The 24,399-nt window shown below is 46.6% G+C and overlaps 2 protein-coding genes across 10 annotated transcripts in view; one reads left to right on the top strand and one right to left on the bottom strand.

Annotated features, from left to right (window-relative positions):
- Positions 1–10,829, top strand: part of AIDA (axin interactor, dorsalization associated) — a 39,451-nt gene extending 28,622 nt beyond the window's left edge. The window contains exons 7-11 of one of the 5 annotated variants that reach the window (XR_009613755.3): positions 3,316–3,438; positions 5,669–5,791; positions 8,659–8,776; positions 8,903–9,908; positions 10,712–10,829. Coding sequence is in view for 3 of the 5 variants with exons in the window: in XM_060644416.3 (XP_060500399.1) it covers positions 3,316–3,438; positions 5,669–5,791; positions 8,659–8,776; positions 8,903–8,999 (461 nt within the window). In the remaining 2 variants the exon portion in view is untranslated. Of the gene's footprint in view, positions 1–3,315; positions 3,439–5,668; positions 5,792–8,658; positions 8,777–8,902; positions 10,685–10,711 lie in introns of those variants that run through there. The other 4 variants (XR_009613756.3, XM_060644416.3, XM_060644418.3 and 1 more) reach the window with 4 other exon arrangements.
- A 1,695-nt stretch (positions 10,830–12,524) lies between these two features.
- The window catches only part of MIA3 (MIA SH3 domain ER export factor 3), a 54,978-nt gene continuing 43,103 nt past the window's right edge, over positions 12,525–24,399 (bottom strand). For 3 of the 5 annotated variants that reach the window (XM_060644404.3, XM_060644407.3, XM_060644409.3), the window contains 14 exons: positions 23,694–23,749; positions 23,513–23,603; positions 23,260–23,398; positions 18,562–18,663; positions 17,842–17,902; positions 17,695–17,730; positions 17,551–17,618; positions 17,331–17,431; positions 17,032–17,169; positions 16,250–16,318; positions 16,062–16,144; positions 15,858–15,929; positions 14,239–14,389; positions 12,525–13,354 (listed from right to left, as the gene is read on the bottom strand). In XM_060644404.3, coding sequence (XP_060500387.3) covers positions 13,044–13,354; positions 14,239–14,389; positions 15,858–15,929; positions 16,062–16,144; positions 16,250–16,318; positions 17,032–17,169; positions 17,331–17,431; positions 17,551–17,618; positions 17,695–17,730; positions 17,842–17,902; positions 18,562–18,663; positions 23,260–23,398; positions 23,513–23,603; positions 23,694–23,749 — 1,478 coding nt within the window. In that variant the 3' untranslated portion in view covers positions 12,525–13,043. The remainder of the gene's footprint in view (positions 13,355–14,238; positions 14,390–15,857; positions 15,930–16,061; positions 16,145–16,249; positions 16,319–17,031; positions 17,170–17,330; positions 17,432–17,550; positions 17,619–17,694; positions 17,731–17,841; positions 17,903–18,561; positions 18,664–23,259; positions 23,399–23,512; positions 23,604–23,693; positions 23,750–24,399) is intronic. The other 2 variants (XM_060644406.3, XM_060644410.3) reach the window with 1 other exon arrangement.

Genomic DNA, 24,399 nt, shown 5'->3' with positions numbered 1-24,399 from the left:
AGGCAGAATGGAAAGCCCAGAACAGCCCACGCTTGATTTGTGATCGAGGTGCCCTGTGGATCAATGGGGGAAATGACGGGCTTTTAAATAAGTGGTGCTGGGACAGTTGGGTGTCCATGTTGGACAGAATGGGCTTGGGCTCCTTCCACACACCAAAGACAAACATGTATTCAAAGTGGATTATAGAATTAAGTGCAGATGGAAAAACAATAAGGCTCTTACAAGATAAGAAAATACCTTCGTGATCTTGGAATGGGGAAGGATTCTTGAATAGGACACAGAAAGCAGTGAGTATAAAGGAATTTAGAGTTAAGAAATTGATTATAGGGGCTCCTGGGTGGCTCAGTCAGTTAGGCGTCCGACTTTGGCTCAGGTCATGATCACACAGTTGGTGAGTTTGAGCCCCACATCAGGCCCTGTGCTGACAGCCTGGAGCCTGCTTCGGATTCTGTGTCTCCGGATTCTGTGAATCTTCGGATTCTCTCTCTTCCCCTCCCCCGCTTGTGCGCGCGCGCTCTCTCTCTCTCTCTCTCTCTCTCTCTCAAAAAAAAAAAAAAAAAAAAAAAAGTGTAAAAAAAATTTAAAAAGAAATTGATTGTATTAACATTGAGCATGTATTGTAATTAGAAGACACCATTAACAGAGAAAGGCACTTTAAACATATAAAACTAATCTTTGGTGTTAGGTCAAGAATGGTTGTCATCTCTTAGGGGAGATAGTGGTTCGGTTGTGCTGGGGACACAAGGAGGGCTCCTGGCGTGCTGGTAAGATCTTTCCTGGATCTGGTGGCAGTTATGCAGGTGTGTTCACTTTGTGAAAATCCATTAAGCTATACTTACAATTTGTACACAATTTATATACTTTTTAATATATAATCCTTCAATATAAAGTTTCTTTTTAAAGTAAGTCACTGAGAGGCTATTTACAAAACACGCATCCAACAAAAGCTTGTATGAAAACATGAACTTTTGCAAATAAGACAAAGGTGAACATTCCAATAAAAGATGTGCAAAATAATCGAACAGATACTTCAGTAAAGAGGAAATCCAAATGCTCATCCTAAATTTTTTTTTTTAGGTTTATTTATCTTGAGAGAGAGAGAGGAAGTGAGTAAGCAGGGGAGGGACAGAGAGAGAGAGAGAGAGAGAGAGAGAATGCCAAGCAGGCTCCGGGCTGTCGGCACAGAGCCCGAGGCGGGACTCGATTCCACCCACCGTGCCATCATGACCTGAGCCAAAATCAAGAGTCGGACGCTGAACCGACTGAGCCACCCAGGCACCCCCAATGCTCATTCTGAAACGAAAAGCGCCTCCACCTCAGTCAGTCATTGGAGAAGTGCCTATTAAAACTGGATCAACGTTTCTCCACACCTTAAACGGACCAAAGAGAAGGGTGTCCTGGAGGGTGGGGCTGTGGGTGCAGTGCTGAAGTGGGCCTCTGCACAAGCACTTTGGACACAGGTTGTCTTTACGTGGTAAAAAGGGGGGCGATGCCCTGCGTGACTTGGTGGTCCCTCTCTTTTGCAAATGTGTGCTTACATACGTTAGAATATGTGCGCAGGGATGTTACAGCCGCACTGGTCCAAACAATTTCCAAACTTGGAGCCCCTCTTAATGCCTGCCAACAGAAGAATGAGTACAGAAACTGTGCTACGTTGATAAACCCCACGTACCATATACCCCCGTACCGTGCGGTCATACAGGCGAACAAGTTACAGCTACCGGCAGAAGCAGGCAGAACATCATTACACTGTGCTTTTCGGTAATTATTTTGAAAGCCAGGATAGCGAAGGATGAGAAGAACTTTGGGTGGTGGTAGAAGGGAGCCCCTGGGGTAGTGTGTATCTTTTGACCTAAGTGACGGTTCCCGGATGCCTGCTTTCCGGTTTCCATGAAGCCACGTCCTTGTTTCATTTGCTCTTCTGATGTTTGTCAGTTTTCGCCAATTAACATATTTGAAGGAGACAGTGGATGCAGTAAGAGACCTCTTATCTTTAATATGAGAAAACGTTTGACTATTGAAAATGTGTTAAAATATGGCAAGGTGGCCAAGATCTGTTTCATGTGAAAAGGTAACGTAATTTCACCTTTGAAGCGGTGTGGAATGCTGCTCTCAGTGTTCCCTTTTGGCCTCCTCACTTCCGACTTTTCATTAGCTCGAAGTTTTCACAAGTGTCACCAGTGAAGACTGGGACGTTTGTAGTAATTTTCATGGCGTAAAATCCACTCATTCGAAGGGTACAGTTCCGTGGCTTCTGATCTGTAGTGTTGTATATCTTGTCGTGGTTTCATAGATCCGACTTGAGGGCGTTTTTATCACCTCCTCCCTCCCCCCAAATCCACTCAAGCCTGTTTGCAGTTAATTAAATGTACTCTTTTGAAGGCAGTAAGTGGATCGATTCACACATTTCACATACTTCATCATTAAAAGTAGGATAACACGTGGTTGGATAGAAATTGGGAGAATGTCAGTGAAAGTCCTCGATAAATGTTAGCTTCTGTAGTTTGAGATGCTGTATATGTATTAGATTCAAATCGACTTTTCCACCTCTGTTCTCTGTAATGATAAGAAATAAGCTAACAAACTGTACAGTTATGTCTTCCTTCAGATCACGGTCGGGAACGTGTGTGTGGGTCCAGGGCATTTTCAGTTTTAGAAAGCTTAGTTGATGCGTGCATCCAGGAGATTGCCAGCGTGCACTCCCTCTCGTGCGTGCCGTCTCAGCAGGATTAACTTCCAAGAGAACAGGTCATACAGAATAGGGTGCAGAAAGGGGTGGGAGGTCAGACTAGAAAGTTATTTAATTAAATACACAAATACTACGTTGTAAGTTATTTCCTCCGTTAATAACTAAAAGATCTATTGATTGACTCTGGTGTTAAGTTTCTCAAACTTTGGGATAATATAAGAGTTTGAAAAGCTCTTTCTGTGTTTTTTCTCCTACTTCATATAGAGATACGAAATCTATGTTACGTTTGTAAGTACAGGTGACGTGTGTGTGTGTGTAGGAGTGTATTAAGTGTGTGGTAATTTGTAATTGGACTTCCTGAAGTTAGTGAGTTGAATCTTTAACAAACTGGACTTACTTACACTTTGGTGTTGAATATGAATTAAGGAAGCGTAGATGTGTCTTGCATTACATTAAATACTTGTCCAAAAGAATAACGTTGAGTGTTTGGGAGTTTCAGAAACCCCAGTTAAGGGCTGGCTGGTTACCGAGTCAGGTGAGAGCAAGGTTCTGTCTTCTCTGGGTTGTTAAAATACTGACTCTGAACTTGCTGGTGGGGCTCACTTTCTTTGCTGTTCTGTTGTCAGGTACTTTATTGCCAAGGCTGCCGTCAGAACCGGGAATGACGTTACTCACTATCAGAATTGAGAAAATCGGTCTGAAGGATGCGGGGCAGTGCATCGACCCCTATATTACAGTTAGTGTAAAGGGTAAATAACTCTGTGTACATTTTCGCCTCTTGTGAATTTTATAATGTTGATTCTCGTTTGGGACGTGAGGGGCTGTGGGGGTGGGTTCTCGCCTCTGCGACAGCTCATTTGAGTTCATTCTACACCGAGGTAAAATCCCTGGGAAGCTGTCTTCTTTCCTTCACTGAATATTTCTGAGAGGTTTACTAAAAATACTTTGTTATTTATAACCTTCGTGCACAGTTGCTTTTGAGGGTGTTTTTGTAAATCTCTTTTTTTTATCTTTTTGGGAGAGACAGAGACAGCGTGAGCAGGGGAGGGGAGAGGGAGGGAGAGAGAGAATCCCAAGCAGGCTCCACACTGTCCGCTCAGAGCCCATCGTGGGGCTCGAACTCACGAAATGTGAGATCATGACCTGAGCCGAAACCAAGAGCCAGAGCTCAACTGACTGAGCCACCCAGCACCCCGTATGTGTCTATATTCTTAAAATTCCATCTGGACATAGACACTGACTAGACATACACGCTGTCTTTAATAGCAGATCCTTCTGCTCACCTTCTCAGGGTGTGTGGTTTTCTTTGCGAAGCCCCATGTTCTCCTGTCAACCCGCCCCCCCCCCCCCCCCACTGCCCCCCAACCCCCCCCCCCTCCCCGCCGGGTTCTCTGCTTCCTGCTGTAATGCTTGAGGCACAGAGGAGCCCTGCAGGGGTGGGTGAGAATCAGGCCTCCGGTGCATCATCCCTGGAGACAGGAAGTGGGACGCGTCTATAAACATCCATATCTGAACGTCATCCTGAGGGGCATTAAAAAGTGATGTGTTTCTTATTAAGGGTGATTGTCTTGAGGATTCGTTTTTTCTCCTGTCCAGTGGGACACACCAGTGATTCCTTGAAAACCGCTTTTTTAGTCTTTGGTTTAAGATGGACAGCACACTGATTGAAAGCATTTGCTGGTGTCAACGCCTTTCATCCAGCACTTTATTGTGAAGCTGCCATTGGTCTTCTAGAAATGATTCTTGGGTGACTGCACATGAAGTTGTCATACTTTTATTCAGACGTAACTGCACAAATAATCTCAGTCCGTCTGCACTTTGAGGCAAACCAAGGAAACAGGGACTGACATTACACGGAAAGAACTTTTACTAGTCGTAGAAGTATATTCCGTCCCGTGGGCTCAGTAGTATCTCATAAAAGAAACGTGAGTTCAGACACAGAGAAGACTCTTGACGTGGGGACCCCATGCCCCACCGACTGCTGCTCAATACTTGAACCTCTGCTGTTCGCAGCTATCAAATCCCTGGTCTACTGGAAAGTATTCATACCCACCGTTATTTGATAGGCCATTCGTAAACCTCATATCTCATGTGGGACTGCACACTGTGAAACAGAAAAGCGTCATGATGAGGAGGTAGATATGATGTTCCTCTTGCGTACACGTTGAACCGAAACATGTTTTTGGGTAAACGTGTTTAGGAGCTGAAATAATCGAATGTACGAAATTGTTTTAAGTTCCCTAAGATAGGAGTCAGTGGAATCATACAGAAACGCCAGACGTTAAGTGAGTCCATGTTGAATCTGATTAAGCTGCAGATTCCTGGCTGCAGGAAACTAAAGCCACACACCACACACGGTGTACCATCTGGTTGTTGTAAATCAGGTTACTTTATAGCAGATACAATCAGAATGTAGGTAATGCGTATAAAAAATTACCCGTTTAGGGAACGGTTTCATTGGCAGCTTCTATGTCCATTGTTTGGGCTCTGACTTGAGTACAACAGGGGAATTCTGGTCATGTTCGATTAGAGGCCTTTCCACGCCATGCACTTGATCAGGGTTGGAAAATAGGGGTAGGGGCCCCACCGTGGAATAGGATTCACGTTCCAAATTTGTATTGCAGACAACAGGGTAGTGGCCGAAGGACGACAAGAGTTCTTTTCACCTCTTAATAAGGATCGAATTTTGTCGCTTCAGACTTGCACTTGCACCCAGTCACGGCAGGGCTTCCTCGCCCTTGGCCCCGAGCCCGCCCCCCCGCGCCCCCGCCACCATCCCTGTCCCCAGCCCCCTGCCCCCCCCCCCCCAACACCTCCTGACACCAGAAGCTCTGTAGGAACCCGTTCGCGCCAAAGGGAGTGTCTGTTATCCAAGAATCTCCTCTCTGCTTTTGCCAGGCCTCTGGAGGAAACGTAACGCTCTGTGGTTCATTTGCAGTTTTTGAGTCTCTGTATTTGAAACTCTTCTTTCCTCTCTAGATCTGAATGGCATAGATTTAACTCCTGTGCAAGATACTCCTGTGGCTTCAAGAAAAGAAGATACGTATGTTCATTTTAATGTGGACATTGAGCTCCAGAAGCATGTTGAAAAATTAACCAAAGGTTGGTTCGTGATGGTAAATCATTGCATTGGCTTCTCGTGGCCAGAGTTCTCCTCCCGTTGGTGTTTCTGTGCCCGGTGGCCTAGCGCGGTCGGCAGAAGTACATGTCATACGGTGTTCATTGACTTGAACGCAATATCGATTTTTCAGATGTGGGAATTAGGCATTGTATTAGCTAGTTGTGTCATAGATAACCGTTAGATAATAAAATGGTCTTGGGGGCGCCTGGGTGGCTTAGTCGGTTGAGCGACCGACTTCGGCTCAGGTCATGATCTTGCGGTCTGTGAGTTCGAGCCCCGCGTCGGGCTCTGTGCTGACAGCTTGGAACCTGGAGCCTCCTTTGGATTCTGTGTCTCCCTCTCTCTCTGCCCCTCCCCCGCTCATGCTCTTTCTCTGTCTCTCAAAAATAAATAAATGTAAAAAAAAAAACAAAACAAAAAACGGTCTTTGATAATAAACCTCATCATCGTGAACAATGAACCAAATGAAGTTTTCTGCATCCTAAGGGGCAGAGGGGGCAGCGGCTCCCTCAGGCTCCTCGGCAGTGGAGGCTGACAGTTGACAGAACAAGTTGTTTTTCCAGCTGCAGTTTTTGGGAAGGAGGACCCCGCACCTTGTGCTTGGTCAGGAGGAGGATGGGAAGGAGCAAAAGCAAAGTTTGGAAAAGGTGAAGTTCCGCTTCCAAGTCAGATGGCTCCTGGGACCGAATGCTTCTCCGAGCCGCCTGCCCCGGGGGGGACCGTCGTGTTCTGTGAAAAGGCCTCGGGCCCTTTCTCACCCCAGATTCCCTGGCGGTTGTTGACGTTTTCACGCTTTGCAAGAAGCTCGTACAAGATACAGAAGAGCCTCTTGAACGATCGCTCCATCCTCTAAAATAGTTGACATTTTACTTCTCGGATCCGGTGCTGCCGTGGCCTCTGCTCCACCCCGAACGACGGTCTTCCCCGGGGTCCGTCGGTGCAGTGGCTCCAGGTGTGAGTGGCAGGCCCTCCTGAGTCCCGCCCCCCCCCCCCGGGCTGGGCCCCGCGCTCTGGTTCTGGGGGTCTTCTACACGATTCCGAGGTGCGCCAAAGTTTGCGAATCGCTGTTAGAAGAATACAGAGGTGGATGTGCTTAAGGACCCAGGTCCAAGACGTTTCAGCGCGCAGTTCTGCCTTCTGCATGAAAATGTGAAAACATTTGCATTTAAGTCCCTTGCTTTGGGAAGTGTTTCTGATATGGAGAGATGGGGACCATTTCGTGGGCTCGCTTCCCCGGGTTTTTTGGTGCTGTGTTCCTGAGGACTTGACTCCCAAGATGCTGAAAGTACAACTGTATTCAGAATTTGATTCCGTTCATTTTCTTTAGCTTTGAATTTATGGTGGACAGTGTTATATAGTCGCAACTGAAATGAAAACTTTTTTCATGTTTCCAAGCATTTCCGTTCATCTCCGTACACTAGTCCCCTTTCACATTCTCTTCTTTCTTCTAAATGCCACAAAGAACAAAGCAGTGCCCACCAGGGATGCCGGAAATATATTACCTACTCACGATGCGCATGACTAAGTTCCTTGAGAGGATGGCATCGTATTTGGACCTCGGTCCTGTTGTCAAATGTGACTTTATTTTCACATTTATTCAGACCCCAGACACAGGCGTGCGGACAAGCAGATGGGTCCATAGCTGCAGAGACTAAGAAATGTGATCTGCCGTCTTAAAAATCTGTTTAAGGTTTTTAATCCCAAACTTGCCTCACTTACTACCATCGGAGGGGAAAGAGAAGGGACCCTTTTGTAGACCCGGAAGGTCACGCTCCTGGGGATGGCGGGTGCCGGGGCGGTCGAGGGTCGAGTGTGCCCACCTCTGCCTCAGCCACGTCCCGCTGCCTGCTGGGACAGGCGGACCCGGGTGCCAGGACTGCACACACATTTCTGAACGTTAAACCTCTTGTCACCCGTGGGTTCTGTCAGCGGTTGAGGTACCGGATGCATGTCGTCCTTAAAAGCCAAGCAAGATCTGGCACCGCTGCGGTGCAGGCAGAATTAAGTAGCCGGCTGAGAGTGAGACCCCAGCTTACCCCCAACTAGTTTCCACGCCCTCTTTAGAAAGTAACTGTTCGTGCCCACGTTGACGAGGCAGCTTATTCTGTTTTGAGCTGCTTTCTGTGGGGCTTACCTTTGGGGAGGTCAGAACGTGTGAATTTTTCCTCCCCGCCTGATCATTGGGGAAGGGGTGACGCAGGAATAGGCTTGCTCTCCAGACTTTGCCTTCCGATACGCCATCGGTACCCAAACATAGGGGATTCTGGGAAAAACAGGACAGTGCTCCGAACACTCTTAAAAGGTCCTAGGAAGTAGATGGCAGTTAAAAACTGAACCGGCACACGATCTATGTTGTTTGAACTCTGAGACACTCAAAAAAGTTGAATTTTTGAGCTTTTCTCTCAGCAGGAGAAATGACGTAAGCTTGAATTTTTTCATGAACGCTTACAGGCCTCTGCTACTTAGTGAGTTTCTGTGGATAATGTTAATACTTCACAAGCATCCTGTGTGTTCATTCTGTGCTATTGAAGAGGTTCTGTCCTTCAGTGGCTTACGATTCTACCCGTGTGGGAACGTGCATGAGATCTTGAGGCCGCCCAGCTCAGGAAGTTCTGCTGTGCTTTGTAGGACTGGGAGGATGTGGACAGAGGTCACTGCGTTCAGACGGAGAAGAGCTTTGGGTGATGAGAGTCCTAGCATCAGGGCGATTGTTTGACAAAGGTCACTTTGTAAATTATGCCGCCTGCTGCTTCTCCATGCGCTTCCGGTGATCTGATCGGAGAAGATAAATGTGTGGGCACGTGAAAGTCTGCGTCTGTGGCTAATGTGGTCTGTTTTAATCCCTTAGGTGCAGCTATCTTCTTTGAATTCAAACACTACAAGCCTAAAAAAAGGTTCACCAGCACCAAGTGCTTTGCTTTCATGGAGATGGATGAAATTAAAGCGGGGCCGATTGTAATAGAACTGTAAGTGACGCACACACAGGATTCATGCTAGTTTAACGGTGACTAGTAGTTCTTCTCGGTATGTGACCAAAGACTAGGTCAGCTCTCAAAGTGTTTTAAACCATGATCTTTCTACTGTGGTTACAGATACAAGAAACCCACTGACTTTAAAAGAAAGAAATTGCAGTTATTGACCAAGAAACCACTTTATCTTCACCTACATCAGACTTTGCACAAGGAATGATCCTGACATGGGTGACCTGGAACGTCTGTGAATCCTACCACTCAGTAGAGACCATCCTAGCTCGTGTAGCACAGCCCCCTCCGCCAGGCAGGAAGCAGGCCGCGCCCACGCCGGGAGGCCAGAGCGAGTCCGCAGCATTCACAGTCCGCACGCCGCTGACACGGACGACCCCTTTGGATACAGGCTTGTTGTAGTTTTGAAACCTGTTTTTACTTTTCTAGTGTTTGTGCAATTCGTAGTCTCTCTTCTAACTTACCGCTGTTCCTGCCCTGCTTCCTGGAACAACACTGCTGTCGTAGGATGTGCTCACCTTCGAAACTAATACAGCAATAAGATTGTGCTAGAATGTACACGTCGGTTCACTTCTGCTCCAGTATGCTTTTTTGGTTTTTTGAGTTAACGCCAGACTTTGGGCTGATGTGGGTGGGATGGTGTGAAACTTTCCCGAGAGGAACTGGACCAGATTTTGCTGCCCAGGGAGGTCAGTCTGGAATTGTATAGGCGGCTCCTCAGACGTGGCCTGAATTCACCCCGATCTCTAGTTCTCCTGTTTAGAAATCGTGTGCCTTGGCCGGATCGGTGTCCCCTGTGGGAGCGTTCCAGATGACCGGATCGCTTTCGAGAGCGCGGATTTGTGGTCCAGTCGACGGGCGGGTCCGCTACGTCACACACACCGCTGTCCTGAGGGCGACTCCAGCGTTAACGGTGGAACCGTCTCAGAACAACTGCAGGTGTCTGGACGGCTCCGTAACGTCTTCTGAGTCGTGTTAACCCGAGTCCGATGCTGACGAGACACTGCAGGAATAACTGCTGTTTTTCTGACAACTGATTGTGAAACCTTAAAGCCTGCACCCCTCTTCTTCAAGTGGGGAGCGTGCAAAACCTGGAGCTCCTCTGTGGTTTCTTTACGTAGGTAGATAGGATCGCCATTTATTTCCTAGATATTCTGACTTTCATCCCTAGGGAAATACGCAGGTCATGAGCTTACTATAATTTGACTATTTACATTACTTTTGACTTAATGGGGCGTAAATAAAACTTCCAGAGTACACCCGAGGTAGATATTTGATACACGGGACAGGAAGGTTTGGGGTGGGCTTTCTGTGGGTCAGACGTAGAACCCACATATTTAATACTATTTTAAATGCCCAGCGCTAGCATGAGGGGAATGCAGCGCCAGTCCTTGGCCTGTTTTTCAACTAGCCGAAGACCCCTAGGCGTCCCTTCAGCGTTTGCTTTTTAAAATAAGTAGCCACAATGAAGTGTTCTAGCCCTTGAGCGCTTCTCGAGAGCTGGTCTTTGCCTTCCGTTGTCTGTCAGTTCTGTTCCAAGAGGGGGGTTATAAACTGTGAGCCTGGAGGAATTCCCAGCCAAATTAATCCTTTCTCTCGTTTTGATTAGACTAATCCCAAGATGATTCAGTCCACGATAGCTCGAGGGGAAGAATTTGCCTTAATAAATTACCTTGCTGTTCACTCCACCCTCAGAGCGGGAGCTGTCGGCCCCCAGACCGTCAGCTCCTCAAGGGGCAAGAACCACATTTTCTCCAAGTCGTGTAAACGTCCTGAGGTGCTTGACGGCACGCTGTAGCCTGGAGAGCACGCAGTCCCTTCTGTTCGATGTTGCTGACGAGACCGAGAAAATAATCCCGTGAAGTACCTACTATTAAAATGTAGCAAAACTGATACGTTGGTCTTTCTCTTTTCTCATAGACCGTAAGACATGTATGTCAGTGATAACTTATATGAAGGAGCATCTCCTGTCATTCACATAAATGGTCTGTATGAACTACAGTTGCCTTTCACACCAGTATTAAAGAAGTTTAATGGATGCTGTGATTAGCCGAGCTTTAATTCAGACCCGAACGGAATGACAGAACAAGTGATCACCTCGAAGCAGTAGACCCAGAACACGGTGCTTCCCACCAACTACTTTTCACTTTCCAATGAAAAAACTCAGCTACTGAACGGTCGCTGTGGTCGAAATGCTTTCAGGCCGAAACACGGCTGCCTCAGAAACGAGATGGGTTTAGCCACTAAGCCCAGATCCACGCTTAGCCGGTGACGGCTTCTGGAATGGCTGGAGCCCAGGGACCCCCTCCCCCACCTCCACCCCCCAGGCGCTGGGCTCCCCTGGACCCTGCTGCGGCGGCGGCGCCGTCCGAGGCTGGGCTGGGCGCCGACTACGGCAGGCTCACAGCGGCTCGGGTGAGCGGTAGGTACTCGAGTTGCTCTACAGGTCACGGACTGTGCAGAAATAGGAGATACAGGACAGACCCCGGAAAAAGTTCGCGGCAAAAAAGACTGGCTCTGATTTTAAAATAGATCTAATGCACCTTTCCTACTTGCTTCTGTCTCCTAGCAGGTATGACCTATATTCTAACACTATATACGAGACATCGTATGAACTGCCTAATTTTTGTGTCCAGAGACCGACATATTCAAAAGTTGCATTTGCGGACTTAAATCGTATTTTACCCAGTTAAAAACAACCTATGCGATTAAGTATGGAGGTGTTCCTCTTACGTTTCCTCTCTTGACATGAAATGGGAAGACCTACATATGAATTCTCTTCCTGCAGAACTACTTCTGTATTCCTTAAGAATTTTGAAGAGTGGTCTTCTTTCAATGGTTATCTTCCTAAAGTGGTATTTCTTAGTTTAGTACAAAGAGAAATCTTTGTTTCACAGCTAAGCTTTAGTTTTTATTTCATAGCGTGTTGTTAGTACATTAAATTTACGACAAGTCATGGTCTAGGTTTCAGTAGTATCAGGATGTCACAGAACTTCGGAGAAGGGGAAAGCATAGCCTCAGTAGTGAATACCAGCCTTTTCTAATTTTGATTAAATCGTAAACGTTGTTTCAAAGACGTGGCATAGAAATGGGGATAGTTAGGACTTTAAATATGGCATAATCCCAGATTCGTAGGCTTACCGATTTTCAAATCTAAGTGCCAACATTCCAGTCTTGATGTGGGAGTGGTTGGTAATCAACAGGAAGAACTGAGGTCCTAAACCACCCTTTCTCAGAGTAGTGCCCTCTTCCGATCCTTTCCCCCATATTCCTTGAAAACCAGAGGCAAAGGATGGGAGAAATACTACATTCTACTTTTTTAAAAAGAAATTTCCTTACTTCTTATGGTCACAACACATCCTGTTCAGTTTTCTGTTTTGCACCCTCAAAGCAAGAATGGTAAAGGTAACATCAGGTCAGACGACTCTTCCCCGATGGAAACTCATCCTCAGGAGAGCATTCTCACCCAGGCAACGAAAGTCACCGGAAAGCACACGGATGCCGTACAGTAAGGGCCCACAGGCCTCCCTGAAGGTCAAGGGAGACGCGCGGTTGTGGTGTTCCCAGGGGACGTTAGGCTGACCCCCCCCACCCCCCCCCCCCCCCACAGTGAGCAGCAGGGAGCTTGCCGCCGGGTCACGACTCCAGCTCTGGGAGCCCGTGTTTACACGGTTCCAAGATGGCACAGTCCTCGTGAGAAAGCAATCCAATGAATCGACAGACACTTGGGAAATACTAATAACCAAATTTTTATGAACTATTACTACAAAGAACTTCAGCAAGAAGGGAGAGTTAATGATCTTTTAGTAAACATTTTTAGCGTAACAGTCTTTGCGACCAGATATTTTAAAAAACCAAGCTTATAAACACCATTGCTCTGTATTCAACTGGTGCACACTAAAAACAGGATAATAAATGGAAATACATGTTCTAGCATTTCCACAGGAAATGTTCATATTTCTCAGGACTCTAAATCATGGAGCAGTTACGCGCTACGTTAACTAGAACACAGGTATTCTTTATTGCACATTTCAAGGTTGTCAGAAGGCTCTAGCTTATGAGGTGGTTTTTATTTAGGGGGGTAAATGGTATTTTTCAATTGTTTGGCTCAAAAATGCACACTGCCAGGGCAGCTTGGTTCTAAAAACATACCTTTTAAAATAAACTTCTGGATTCTGAAGCCAATGAAATCCTTTACCGTAACCAATGTGCCCAGCCCACTTTCTCTCAGACTGAACATCAGAGGTCAGAGTTACGGGCTCTGTTTTAAAGCCTGTGAACAGTCCGGGCTGCTGCTCTGTGAGGCAGCGGGGGGCTCGTCTCTGGAGCCAGAAGGCAGGAAGTCTCTTGCAGCAGGTGGAGGCGGATAATCCTGGGGGCCGTGGGTTGGCGGTGGTGGTCGAGTACCGGGAATAAAGTACTCTCTCGGGCCAAGAGAGCCTAAAGGTCTAAAAGGTGTGTGTCCCGGGAGAAATTCTCGAGGGTCGAGAGGCGGGTCCCGCTTCCCAGGTGGAATGCCCGGCGCGTATTCCCTCAAGCCTAGTGGTGGACGTAAGCCAGGACCTGGAAAGAGTAAGTCACGTAAAAGCACGCGAACACACGTGGGCACGTCAGTCTTTAATTTCTCACAACTTGAGAAGCCAGGTGGCGGCACCCGCACTTCAGGCAGGAGGCAAAGTGAAGTTCTAGGCCGCCGGCCGGCCGGCCGGCCAGGAAACAACACAAGCAGGATCTAGACGCGCCTCGACCTAGCTTGTGTGTTTTCTGTCCCACAGTTCTGCCAGCTCTGTCTCACAAGGGCTTGGTTTGTACTTGAAAGCACCGTGTGTCACAGCAAGAAGACAGACTGAAATAAGGGCTTTACTGCAACAAAGAAGTGTGACAGGACCATCTCCCTGTCTGCCGCCGTGTCAAAACTTCAGGCAGTAGCTCAGCATCCACCCGACGCGCCACCAGACCCGGGAGCCTGCCCCACCGGGGAAAGGCCTTCTGGCCACCCCCCAATTAAATGCTCCCTTCTCTTAGAGCCAACGCTGCCCTACCCGTGATTCCCAAGGTGGGGACCGAAGGTCCAATCTCTCTCTCCTACCGTCTCTGATCCCCTGCATATCCTTCCATCGTGGTGATTACAAGCTTTGTTTCCTGACCGATGTCTGTGGTCCAGAGGACACTGTAAACTCTTGAGCTGGGAGAGGGAGTTCTATCCATCTGCAGAAGTAGTATTTCTGGCTTTCTAGAAATCTCTCTGGTCTATGAGATACCTACTGCCCATCTCCGTATAGGAGGACTGTGCAGCCCCCAACGTGCCCAAAAGAAAGCGTACTCAGCTTGCTTTTGCCCTTTTAGTAGATGGCCCTGTAAAAGCCACTATTAAAATTTCAACAAGGAACAGGGAGAAAAGATGAATTCCACTCTACAAGTCAATTACTACCATTCAATTACCGTACCAAATGGTGGGGGCAGCGGCCGAGGCCCGAAAGGCCCGCAGAGCGGGGGTGGCGGTCCGTATCGAGTGGGGGGTGGTAGAGGGCCTCCCACGGGCGAGCTCACGAGGGGCACCCCTGGGAAAGGAGGAGGCCCTTTTGCAGCCATAGGAACCTGCGGAGCAGAAGCAGTTAAAATTCTGGAAGACTCGGGTATAACACACACAAGCACCAACACCAATAAAAGCTGAGACCCAACGAAGCAGAGGTCAGGCACCTGTCCAAAGGACAACCGGTGTGACAAAGCTTTACCCCTCCCGTCTCTTCCCACTGGCAGCTCAGGCAGGTTAAAGGGATGACCCAGGAGCTAACACCTTCCCTGTCCTATTACTGCTAGAATACGCAAGGCGGAGAAAGCAAGAGGACTGCTGAAGGACATTAACAGAGGTGACTGCTAAGAAATCCTACCACAAACACCACAATCCATTCCTAGGGCAACCCCTTCACCCCATGTGCTTCCCATTGCCACAACAGGGCACTATTTCCATACTAAGCATGGACAGAACAAGGGGCTGAAAAATCCGCTTTCTACACATGTGACAATAGCCACCATTCAGCGTGCCTTCAATTTCATGTATTTAATCTGCAGATCTCTCAATCTCCAAGTATGAACATCCTGTTTTAAACATGAAGGAACAGAGACACAAAGTATTAATTTGCTGAAGGCCACACGGCATGTAAACAGCCAGGCTGCCATTCAGGATCACGTCTGCCTGGCCTCCCCCGCCTACCGGCACTTCTGCTCCCCCAACCTAACAAAGGGGCCTCTACTCTCTGAAGTCTACTCCAGGGTTTCAGATCTTGTCCAAGACGCCCATGGATAAAAAGACCTCAAGAGACGCATGTCCCTCGAGTCCTGCACGGAATCTTAGAGAAGCAATGTTCTCCATACAGGGAGGCAGGTGGAGCTCTCATATTTACCTTCATTCACCAGTAATGCTGTGCTTTCTCATTAGAGACCCTGACCTCCTTTCCTGTGGGAAAATGGGTTGGAAATTCTAGACGACCACGCATACTCTGATTTCCACACAGAGAAGCACTGTGAGGACCGGTGTGGCTCTGGTAGAGAACACGCTCGTGTGAACGTAACCGAAGGGTACTGCTGGAAACCCACACGGCAGGTAAGGACAGATCTCCACCGGTGAGGATTTCACCTGCAGCAAACATTCTTCCCTGGCCAGTCCGTAATTTCAGATTACTCAAGACAGCGTCTGCCTAGCGTACAACTGGAGATATTCTTAAATGCCACACTTGGTGTGACGGTGAATTCTATATAGAGTTACTTTCCTTCGCCTCACAACGCTTAACGCCGAGGCACACACAATGCAAAGCTGGAGTGGGGGCTTTCCACATTCTTTGGTTCATTACAAGAGATGTTCTGAACAGGTGAACGGCCTAACCAAAACAGGCAAAAGGAGGAAAACCAACCAGTCAGATTTCAGCAACCCAGCAACACTTTCAAGTCAAAGACGACAAGATCAATACTGCCATGCAATTTAAAGCCAAGCAGATTAGTGTCTGCTTCCCTTTCAGAAATACACCAAGTACAAGCTCAGTTCAGTCCTCGACCTCTAAGTACTTACTACTACCGACTGCTCAGCCACAGATGGACTGCTGGGAGCTGAGGGGCCTTCGGGGTCTTGGGCAACAGTTTGCTTTTTAAAAAAATAAATGAGATACTACAGATATAACAGGCACACAGATGGATGATGCAGAGAGAGGATGTTGCAGAAGTTCAGTGTTTGCTGAAATACCTAGTTACGACTCAGAACACCTGCAGAACTTACCTTGCCTTCATCCATCACCTTAGTAGGGGAAGAGCTTCTCGAGCTGCTGTTCGCCATGGGAGCTGCACCGGGTCCTGGATCCGCTGAAGGCCAGAGAAAGGACTTAGATTTATCCTGCCTTATCTTCGCCCCGAGGAAGAGTAAGAAACCCTGGGATTTTAGACTCTCGACACACTCAGATCCCTTACCAGAGGCAGAGGGTTTCCCAGATGCCTCAGATGACCATCGAGGACGAGGTGGAGGCCCGTCCACTGATCCTTGAGAGAGAAAGAACAGAGCCCTTGTATGGGTTTTTCAGAAGAAACGGACCAATTGTGGACAGGTCAGGGTTCAACTCTACCTAGAAAGCAACATTAAAAACGGGTCTCCTAATACACATGAGGGGAGATCCCAAACTTACAAACAGACTTAAAGGATTAAGGCGAGCTGTCTGACGGAAAGAACAGCAAGAAAACGTACGTTAACAGCACCGGCAGGGACTTTGGGCTACAGGCCTGCCGCAGCGGCACACACTGACGGTTTTCAGTGTGTGTTACCTGACCTCCGTACCTTGCCAAGCATTACAGATGTATTTTAATAAATAGGTACAGCATGGTATATTAATGGGCTGTAATTTATAAAGTCTTTTATAGCTACTTTTACAATACTCCAGGGAGGAACCCCATAGAAATTTAAAGATAAAGGCTTATACTTTGCAGTGAAGAATTCAAAAGCAAAAAAATGATATTTATCGTTACATAGTCTATATTTTTATGTATTTATATGTTACGTTAATGTTAATAATAAACTCTTTCTGTTCTAAAGCAGGTCTTACAGCAGACTATTTATTCAGCAAGACAAATTAAGAATTTTTTTCTCTATACCGAGCAGACCCAAATTCTAAAATGTTGTTTGCATTAGAATTCTCAAAAGATGGGGGGAAAACCTCTAGGAGCCCCAGTTTACTGCGAGGTAAAATGTGAATGCTCACCGAATTCACTTCTAGGCATGTCTCTTCGATTGAGGGTAGCAGAGAGCGGTCTGGCAGGCGGGTCAGCCGTCGGGGGAGGGGAGCACTCCCCCCCACTCACAGGAGATGGACCAAAAGAGCCGTTCTGGCTCAGAGGACCTGACGATGACAGTGCCCTGTTACCACTCTGAGGCCACCTTTCTTTACTGAGTTCTTGGGGTTACTTCTAGGGCATCATAACTAAGACACACAGAAATAAAATGTGATTTCTGTACATTTTGACCACAACCTCGAGTGCTGCCCTTTCAAAGTGCTGCTACCTCTCCATGGAGGGTTCTGGGCGCTGGGTCTTCCCGGCCGTGGCTTCACAATCACGGGCTCTTCCTGCAGCACTGCCATCTTCTGGGTTAATTCCAGTAACCTGGATGCGGAGGGAAAATGGACTCACATATGAAATACAAAACTCCCCCATGCGATAACCAGAAGCACAGCCTGTAATAACCCTAAAACGCACTGAAAACGCAATTCAGTATCCCATACTTGTGTCTCAGGTTGGCAGCTTCCCTCTTCTCCTCAGCGATAGCTCTTTCTGCAGCACGAGCCTTGAGCTGTTGGAGAAAACAAGATCCAAATCAGTTGTGGTGGGCCACACACAAAATAAAGGAAAGGAAAAACAAATCTTACCCAGTTATCATGAGCTTTCTTCTCGTGAGTAGCAATCTGGGAAAGACAACACATCAAAAGCTGTGTTTAGGGACTCGTTTAACAGGCACTACAATAGTCCACTAGCTACCAAAGAATTCTGCAGCTCTAGGGCAGTATGGTAATTACCTGGGTTTTAAACGAGCGCTCGGTTTTCTGTAATTCATCCTCCATTTCTTGAATTCTGCGCCTAAGAATCACACTTGCGTTTATCAATTAAAGTGCAACTAAAGAATAGTTTCAACAGTCTCACCACACCCCCTTGACTGTAACACCTGCACTCCTGCGGGCTCCGGGCTCCATCCACAGCCTCGTGGTCATAAGAAGAGCATAAGATGATCAAAACTAATATTAATTTCCCTACTATTTACCAGCTGGAGATTCTGAGTTGATACGCTAATCTTACGACTGTTCCTCGATGTTCTCAAGCAATTCTGCTAAAGATATCTTTCTCCTCCATTAAGTATAGCCACGGAAGATCTCCCAGAGCTGCCACCCCTGAGTCTATCAAATGGCACAATCGCTTTCAAGATTTCTGCTACATCATTACAGCAAACAGCCTTCCGAAAACAATTACTCCAACACACAAAACCCCCCGGAACCGTTGGCACGAACCAAGTTCCCTTACGGTCTTGCCAGTATTGGGTATAAAGAAAGTCTGTTAATGTGACGTTTTTTCCTTTGTTAACCTAAACTTTTTTTTTCCCTCACATGAATTAACTGTACTTACACCCTTTGACCGTTTATTTATGTTCTGGGCTACTTTGTTCTACACACTGTAACATGTTTTTTTAAGAAGCCAACAGTAGTTTCCCCAGTCGCTGACCCCTCTTTCGAAGCTGAACTCACTTGTACGTTTTTACTTCCTCTGCAGCCAAAAGCACCTTTTCATCTGCAGCTGACAGCCGCTGCTCTCGGTCTTGCCGCTCATACTCTTCTTGACTCAGTTTCCTAAGACAAAATCGGTCGTCAGTCGAAAGTGTTTGTCTTCCCAGTGGCTTGAATGCCTCTAAGCACACATCACCTTCCCCTCCTCTCTAAAACACGCAGCAGACGTACAAAGTCAGGAGAGAGCTCAAACCTGCCATTCAAGGATAAAAAAATCAATCTCTAGCCTGTTGGCAAATCACCTGCACTTTCTAATGTCTCATAATTCTTCACTCACCAGTAAAGAAATGTCAAAAACTCTACATGCCCAGGGACAAGTTCCTTGTGCTTAACACAGTGAAAGCCCACTTCCCTGTGGAAGGCCCGGGCTGCTCAACCTCACACAGGTAAGCTTCAGGTAAAGCAAGCGATCATTACTTCTCTTATTTCTACCACAGGAAACCTATAGTTACTTTCCTTATTGCTATCATGGAAGGACTGCTTCTCAATCCGAGACGGGTACCACAATAAGACAGTCGGCCAAAGAAGGCCTTTTAGAACATGTCTTGTAACCTGTGCAATTAACCACAGAACATTCCCACACTTCAGATATGGAACACCTACTACCTATTTCAACGGAATTGTGATTTGAGAACAATCTCAGAACTGGCAATGTCTAGTGAATAAAACAGATAAAGAATCCCAGATGTTGCATTATCAGGATATTACCTACTGGAAACTGGTTTTAACCCAATTAACCTTCAAACTCAAGATGTTAATCTACTATAAAACAGACTGCAATGGCAGCAATGTTTAAAGGTTTAAAAATGCTGTTCTCAGGGCGCCTGGGTGGTTCAAGTCAGTTAAGCATAGAACTTCAGCTCAGGTCATGATCTCAGTTTATGAGTTCAAGCCGTACTTCAGGTGAGCATAAGGCCTGCATCGGGTGAGCCCCACTTCTCTCTCCCTCTCTTCCCTCATGAGAGTCTGTCTCTCTCCCTCTCACTCACTTGTGCCCTCTCTTTCTCAAAAAACATAAAAATAAAAATGCTATTCTCGTTGCCCTTGTACATCTTTGCCCGTAAGTCTAATTCAAAAAACACTTAACTTGAAACTTAAATTTCTATGAATCAGAAGCAAAATGAGAAGAGCTATAGTTAAAGGGTTTAATAACAGGAAAGAGAAGAAAGGTTTATATATTCTTTTATACTTAATACTCAGCAAAATATCGTATGAGTGGCTATGATATATTGGTTACCTAGTAAGACGCTAAGTCAAAAGTATGAGCAAAGTACTCTCCCTGCACTAACAAAGCTCACAGTTTACCGTGTAAAAGATGCACATAACAAGAGGAAAATCCCTGTCTCTGGCTTAGGAAGAGATGTGAGAAAAGATGAGTCAATGTTTTTTCCAGTGATGAAGGAGTTGGTCTGAGAATACTGAGAACGATTAGAACACTGGACAAAAACATAAAAAATGTGCGTGGAGGCATCAGAGAGCTAATGTATTAGCTAACAAGTGAATATATGAGACCAAGTACCAGGAGGAAGAGGAATCTCAGAATTACAAGAAAGCCTGGTATCTGAAGCCACCTTTTCCCCAGGTTCATCCCACACACTGAAGACAACAGAGACCTTAGGAGACTGAGCATAGCTTTCAACGGACCCTGGGTTCTAAGAAAAATAAGTGGAGTTCAAGGTTACCAATGACGGGGACCCCCAGTAAAAGCCCTAGGGTTTGGGTTGAGACTCGAAAGAGCTATGCAGACAGGCAATACAGTGTCCTTTGAAGGGATGAGGCCATTTCCGAAGGATCTGAATTGCTGACTATATTAAAAATCAAATGACCACGTGCTAGAAATAAACTCCCATCTTTTCTGTAGGAAAATCACATCACCCCTCTCATTTCCTCTACAATTAATACACAATTTCTGCCTCTCAATCATTGACCGGGCACTCTACAAGACATCGAGATCAAATTCTAAAAAACGAGGGATGGACCCATCAGGTATCCACACATGGGAATCATTACACACACATCAAAATAATTATGCCTTACATATTCAAGAAAGTAAAAGTCACAATTAACAGATGTTAACAGAAGAGAAACTATAAAACTGAAACACAGTCACTGACATGAACTGAATGACTTCAGCAGCTGATCTGGCAAGCAAAGTGAGATTTTAGCACACTGGGAGACAGGGCAGGTAAAAACCAATGCAGAATGAAGCAAATCCTGGTAAGAATGTAGGGGACACAGGGGAGATCATAAAAAACAGTGTAAATGGAATTTGAAAAGAAGACAGAATGAGGCAGAATACACAAGGACCCCCAAATCAAGAGGTGCCTACGACCCCAAGCAGCATAAATGCACACGAGATGGGGGAGGGCAGGGAAGCAGGGAGACCTGAGCACCTCCCGGTAAAGCTGCTGAAAGTCAGAAAGAATGACTGAGGGCAACAAGGGCAGGGGTGAGACGTGTGAACAAGGAAAAGAAGCCTGATCCTGGACTCCTCACAGAGACTATAAAACCGGCAAGTACCTGCTTGCTTCTACAGTGATGACATTAAGCGGCTGCGCACGCGGTGGGGGGGCCCTAACAGAGACACGCTCGCACAGACACACGGATCGAATCTGCCACTAAGGGACGTCCTTCAAGTAGAATGAACGCGACCCCGAAGGAAAGACTGCAGGTGTGCAGACAACGAAGAACCACAGGAACTATGAATCTGTGCATCAACAGAAGGAACACTGGCCAGAAGGCAGTGCGACAAGACGGGAGAAACGTGTGGAGGGTAGGTGTCTAGAGAATTATTCGGACAGCACCTAAGGCAGGGGCTAAAGCCCAGAAAGAGGTAAATCCATTAATTCAGGTCAGACTTTGACAAGTTCAGGGTGTATGGTGTGGTCTTTCGGGTAATTAGCTGGAGAGGGGAATGGCAACCTGTAACTACCCAGTGTACACAGGGGAAAAGCAGAATTACTGAAAATATTCAAACACCCCAAAGACAGAAAGAAGGAAGAAACAAAAGAACACAGAACAGGCCATCAATAGAAAGCAAACAGCAACAGGTAGATTTAAATCTAAACATATATTTAGGAGTTACGTTAGAAGAAAAGATGGGCACTCCCCCAGTCTCTTCAGCTACCTACCTATTTATTGCTGCAACTCACGTCGGAAAAGATTTGAAGGAACGTGAACTTTTCGGGAGGCAGAGGCTGCCAGGGGGAAATACTGCCAAAGGACCTTTCACTGCAGAGAAAGCAGCGCACACAGGCTCCAAGCGGCCACAGGGCAGGACGCGCCCCACGTCGCTACAAGACATGCACCCGAGAGGCAGCTCCCGCAACTGAGGGGAGTGCGCCACGTGCCCGCGACACAGTCCGGCACCGATCCACAAGACAGTGGAGCATTTCTCAAAGACTGTAAGCACAGGAGGACACGAAGACTCGCGTTTTAGAAAGCTCACTCTGGGCTGAGACAGAATTCATCGGAGCCTGGAGGAGGGGGTGCAAGAAAGGGAAAGTGGGAAGAGGTGATGAGTCAGGGACTGGCAGGGAAGAGGATATGGGGAGGAAGAGCGGGGTACAAGCCAGGCACGGTGACTCTGCGCGTGTCGGACGAACGGAATAAAGTAGTGCCACGATGACGATCGTCAAGAAAACAACTGCCGTTTAGGACATTCAGATTACTTCTGGTGGCAGAGAAGTGCTCTTTACGAAAGTAACGTAATGAGAAATATTTCTCTGAAAGAGGCCAGGTATTTAGAGGGCTGGCCTGAAAGAAATTTGGAAAATCTAAACTGATTGTGTGGTGAGCCAGGAGTTAGAGAAAACATCAGTGGTATGGTTTCCATGTTTAACGGCATCAGGCAATAGCAGCTTGAGCTTAAATTTCAAAAAGAGGAAGTATGCTTAGCAGGACAAGCCTTCTCAGAAATCCAGGATATGCCGAAGAGTAAAGCAGAGGAGCAAACCCATATGGCAACTGCCACTGACAAGCTATTTTTAGAGAACGCGGGTATTTTCATGGAGAAGAAAACGTAAAATGAACCGCAAAAGTGTCTTTCACAAGACACACCTAACTCCAAACCTGAGCTGTAGATTTCAGGAGATTAATACCTAAACCTACACACCAATCCGGCATTTCGAGATTTAGAACTCCAAACGTCCTTGCCACAATTACACTGTTTAAAGTTTAATGTGAGCATCTGACTATATGAAGTCCAAAACTTAGAACACCTTCCTATAACTAAATATTCCTTCTGGAACATTTATTCTACTAAACATCATGTCCTACAAATCACTCAGGATTCTGAAAGTCTATACATTAAGAAGTAGTAGACCAAACACAGGACAGATCAGTTACTTAAATGCCACAAAAAAACAAAGTGAAGCTCGTGGTGGAGCCACGACAGGGAGCAGGTGGGTCTCCACACGGCAGGCACAGCGGTGACACCGGCACCGGGAAACTGCGCCGGCCACGATTTCAGATGACTGATTGGAATGGAAGAAAAATGCAAGTTATGGGAAACGAAAAAGAGACAAAGACCAATCTCTACTAACTACGATGGCAAAGCCCCACAAATAATGTTCACAAAAGACAGAATTCTGTCCAGGAGTCCCACGTTTGCTCACACAACACGACACGACAGCAAAGGGCGAGGCGTGAGCATCTTACTTCTGCAGAGCCATCTCCTTCTGCTGATACAGTTCGTTCAGAATCTCCACCTTCTGCCTCAGGGTTTTGCATTCGCCTTCCAGGCCGGCTTTGGCCGACTGCAGCGAACTGCGCTCCTCTTCCAATTTCTTTATCTGGTCTGTGAAGGATAGAACAGCTGGGCTGTGTGTGTACACGGGACTTGCAAACTGGGGGTGGAGGGATGCGAGAGGGGGTAAGAAACGCAGCACCTTCTTCTCAGGAAGGAGCCTACCTTCCAGGTTGCATTTAGTAGACATCGAGGCTCTAAGCTTAAATTGTAGAAGTTTTAGATCCTCTTCGACTACTGATATTGCAGTTTGCGTCTAAAAATTCCAAAAGAGCGAAATGGTCTTACAAGGGAGGCACAGTGAGAATTCACAGGCACTCATGGTACTCCGCAAAAAAGATCATACCCGAGAAATGTCCATCATCTGCTTAATTTGATTTTTCATCTTCTCATTCCGGTCACCTAAAATACAAAACGCTTTAATCGCTTTTTCCTCCTTTGCTTTTTAACTATATTTTCTTGATTTCTCCAAAAGTAAACAATTACAGTATTCAAACATTCAAAGGAAAACCAAATTAACCAATACAACTGATGAGGCTCCATGACTTTTAAAAGAATTGCAAACTTAGATTCAAAAAGTAAATTCCTAGTTTGCACAAGAAAAATGGTATCTGTGCCATTCTCAAACAAGAAGGGATGTGTGAATGAAGGCTCTTCTCTCTCAGGTCAGGTATCTTATTTATTATTCTTATTTTTTAAATCTACTTGTTTGTTCTGAGAAAGAGCATGTGCATGCACATGCACGCAGACACACACACACACACACACACACACGAGTGGAGGAGGGGTGAGGGGGCAGGGGAAGCGCAGACAGAGAATCCCAAGCAGGCTCCCTCCTCACTGTCAGCACAGAGCCTGATGCAGGCCTCGATCCCACAAACTGTGAGATCATAACCTGAGCTGAAATCAAGAGTTGGACGCGTAACCGACTGAGCCACCCAGGTGCCCCTCAGGTATCTTATTTAGAAAGACTTACTGTCCTGTTCTCCCCTTGAATCTGCTACCAGGTGTGGTTGAAAACACCCACTATGCAAGCAATATCCAACTTGAAA

This window comes from Panthera onca, chromosome F1 (genome assembly GCF_046562875.1).
Source record: "Panthera onca isolate mPanOnc1 chromosome F1, mPanOnc1 haplotype 2, whole genome shotgun sequence".
Classification (NCBI taxonomy): Eukaryota; Metazoa; Chordata; class Mammalia; order Carnivora; family Felidae; genus Panthera; species Panthera onca.
The sequence above is the reverse complement of the archived record's forward strand: the minus strand, read 5'-3'. Positions and strand labels throughout refer to the sequence as shown.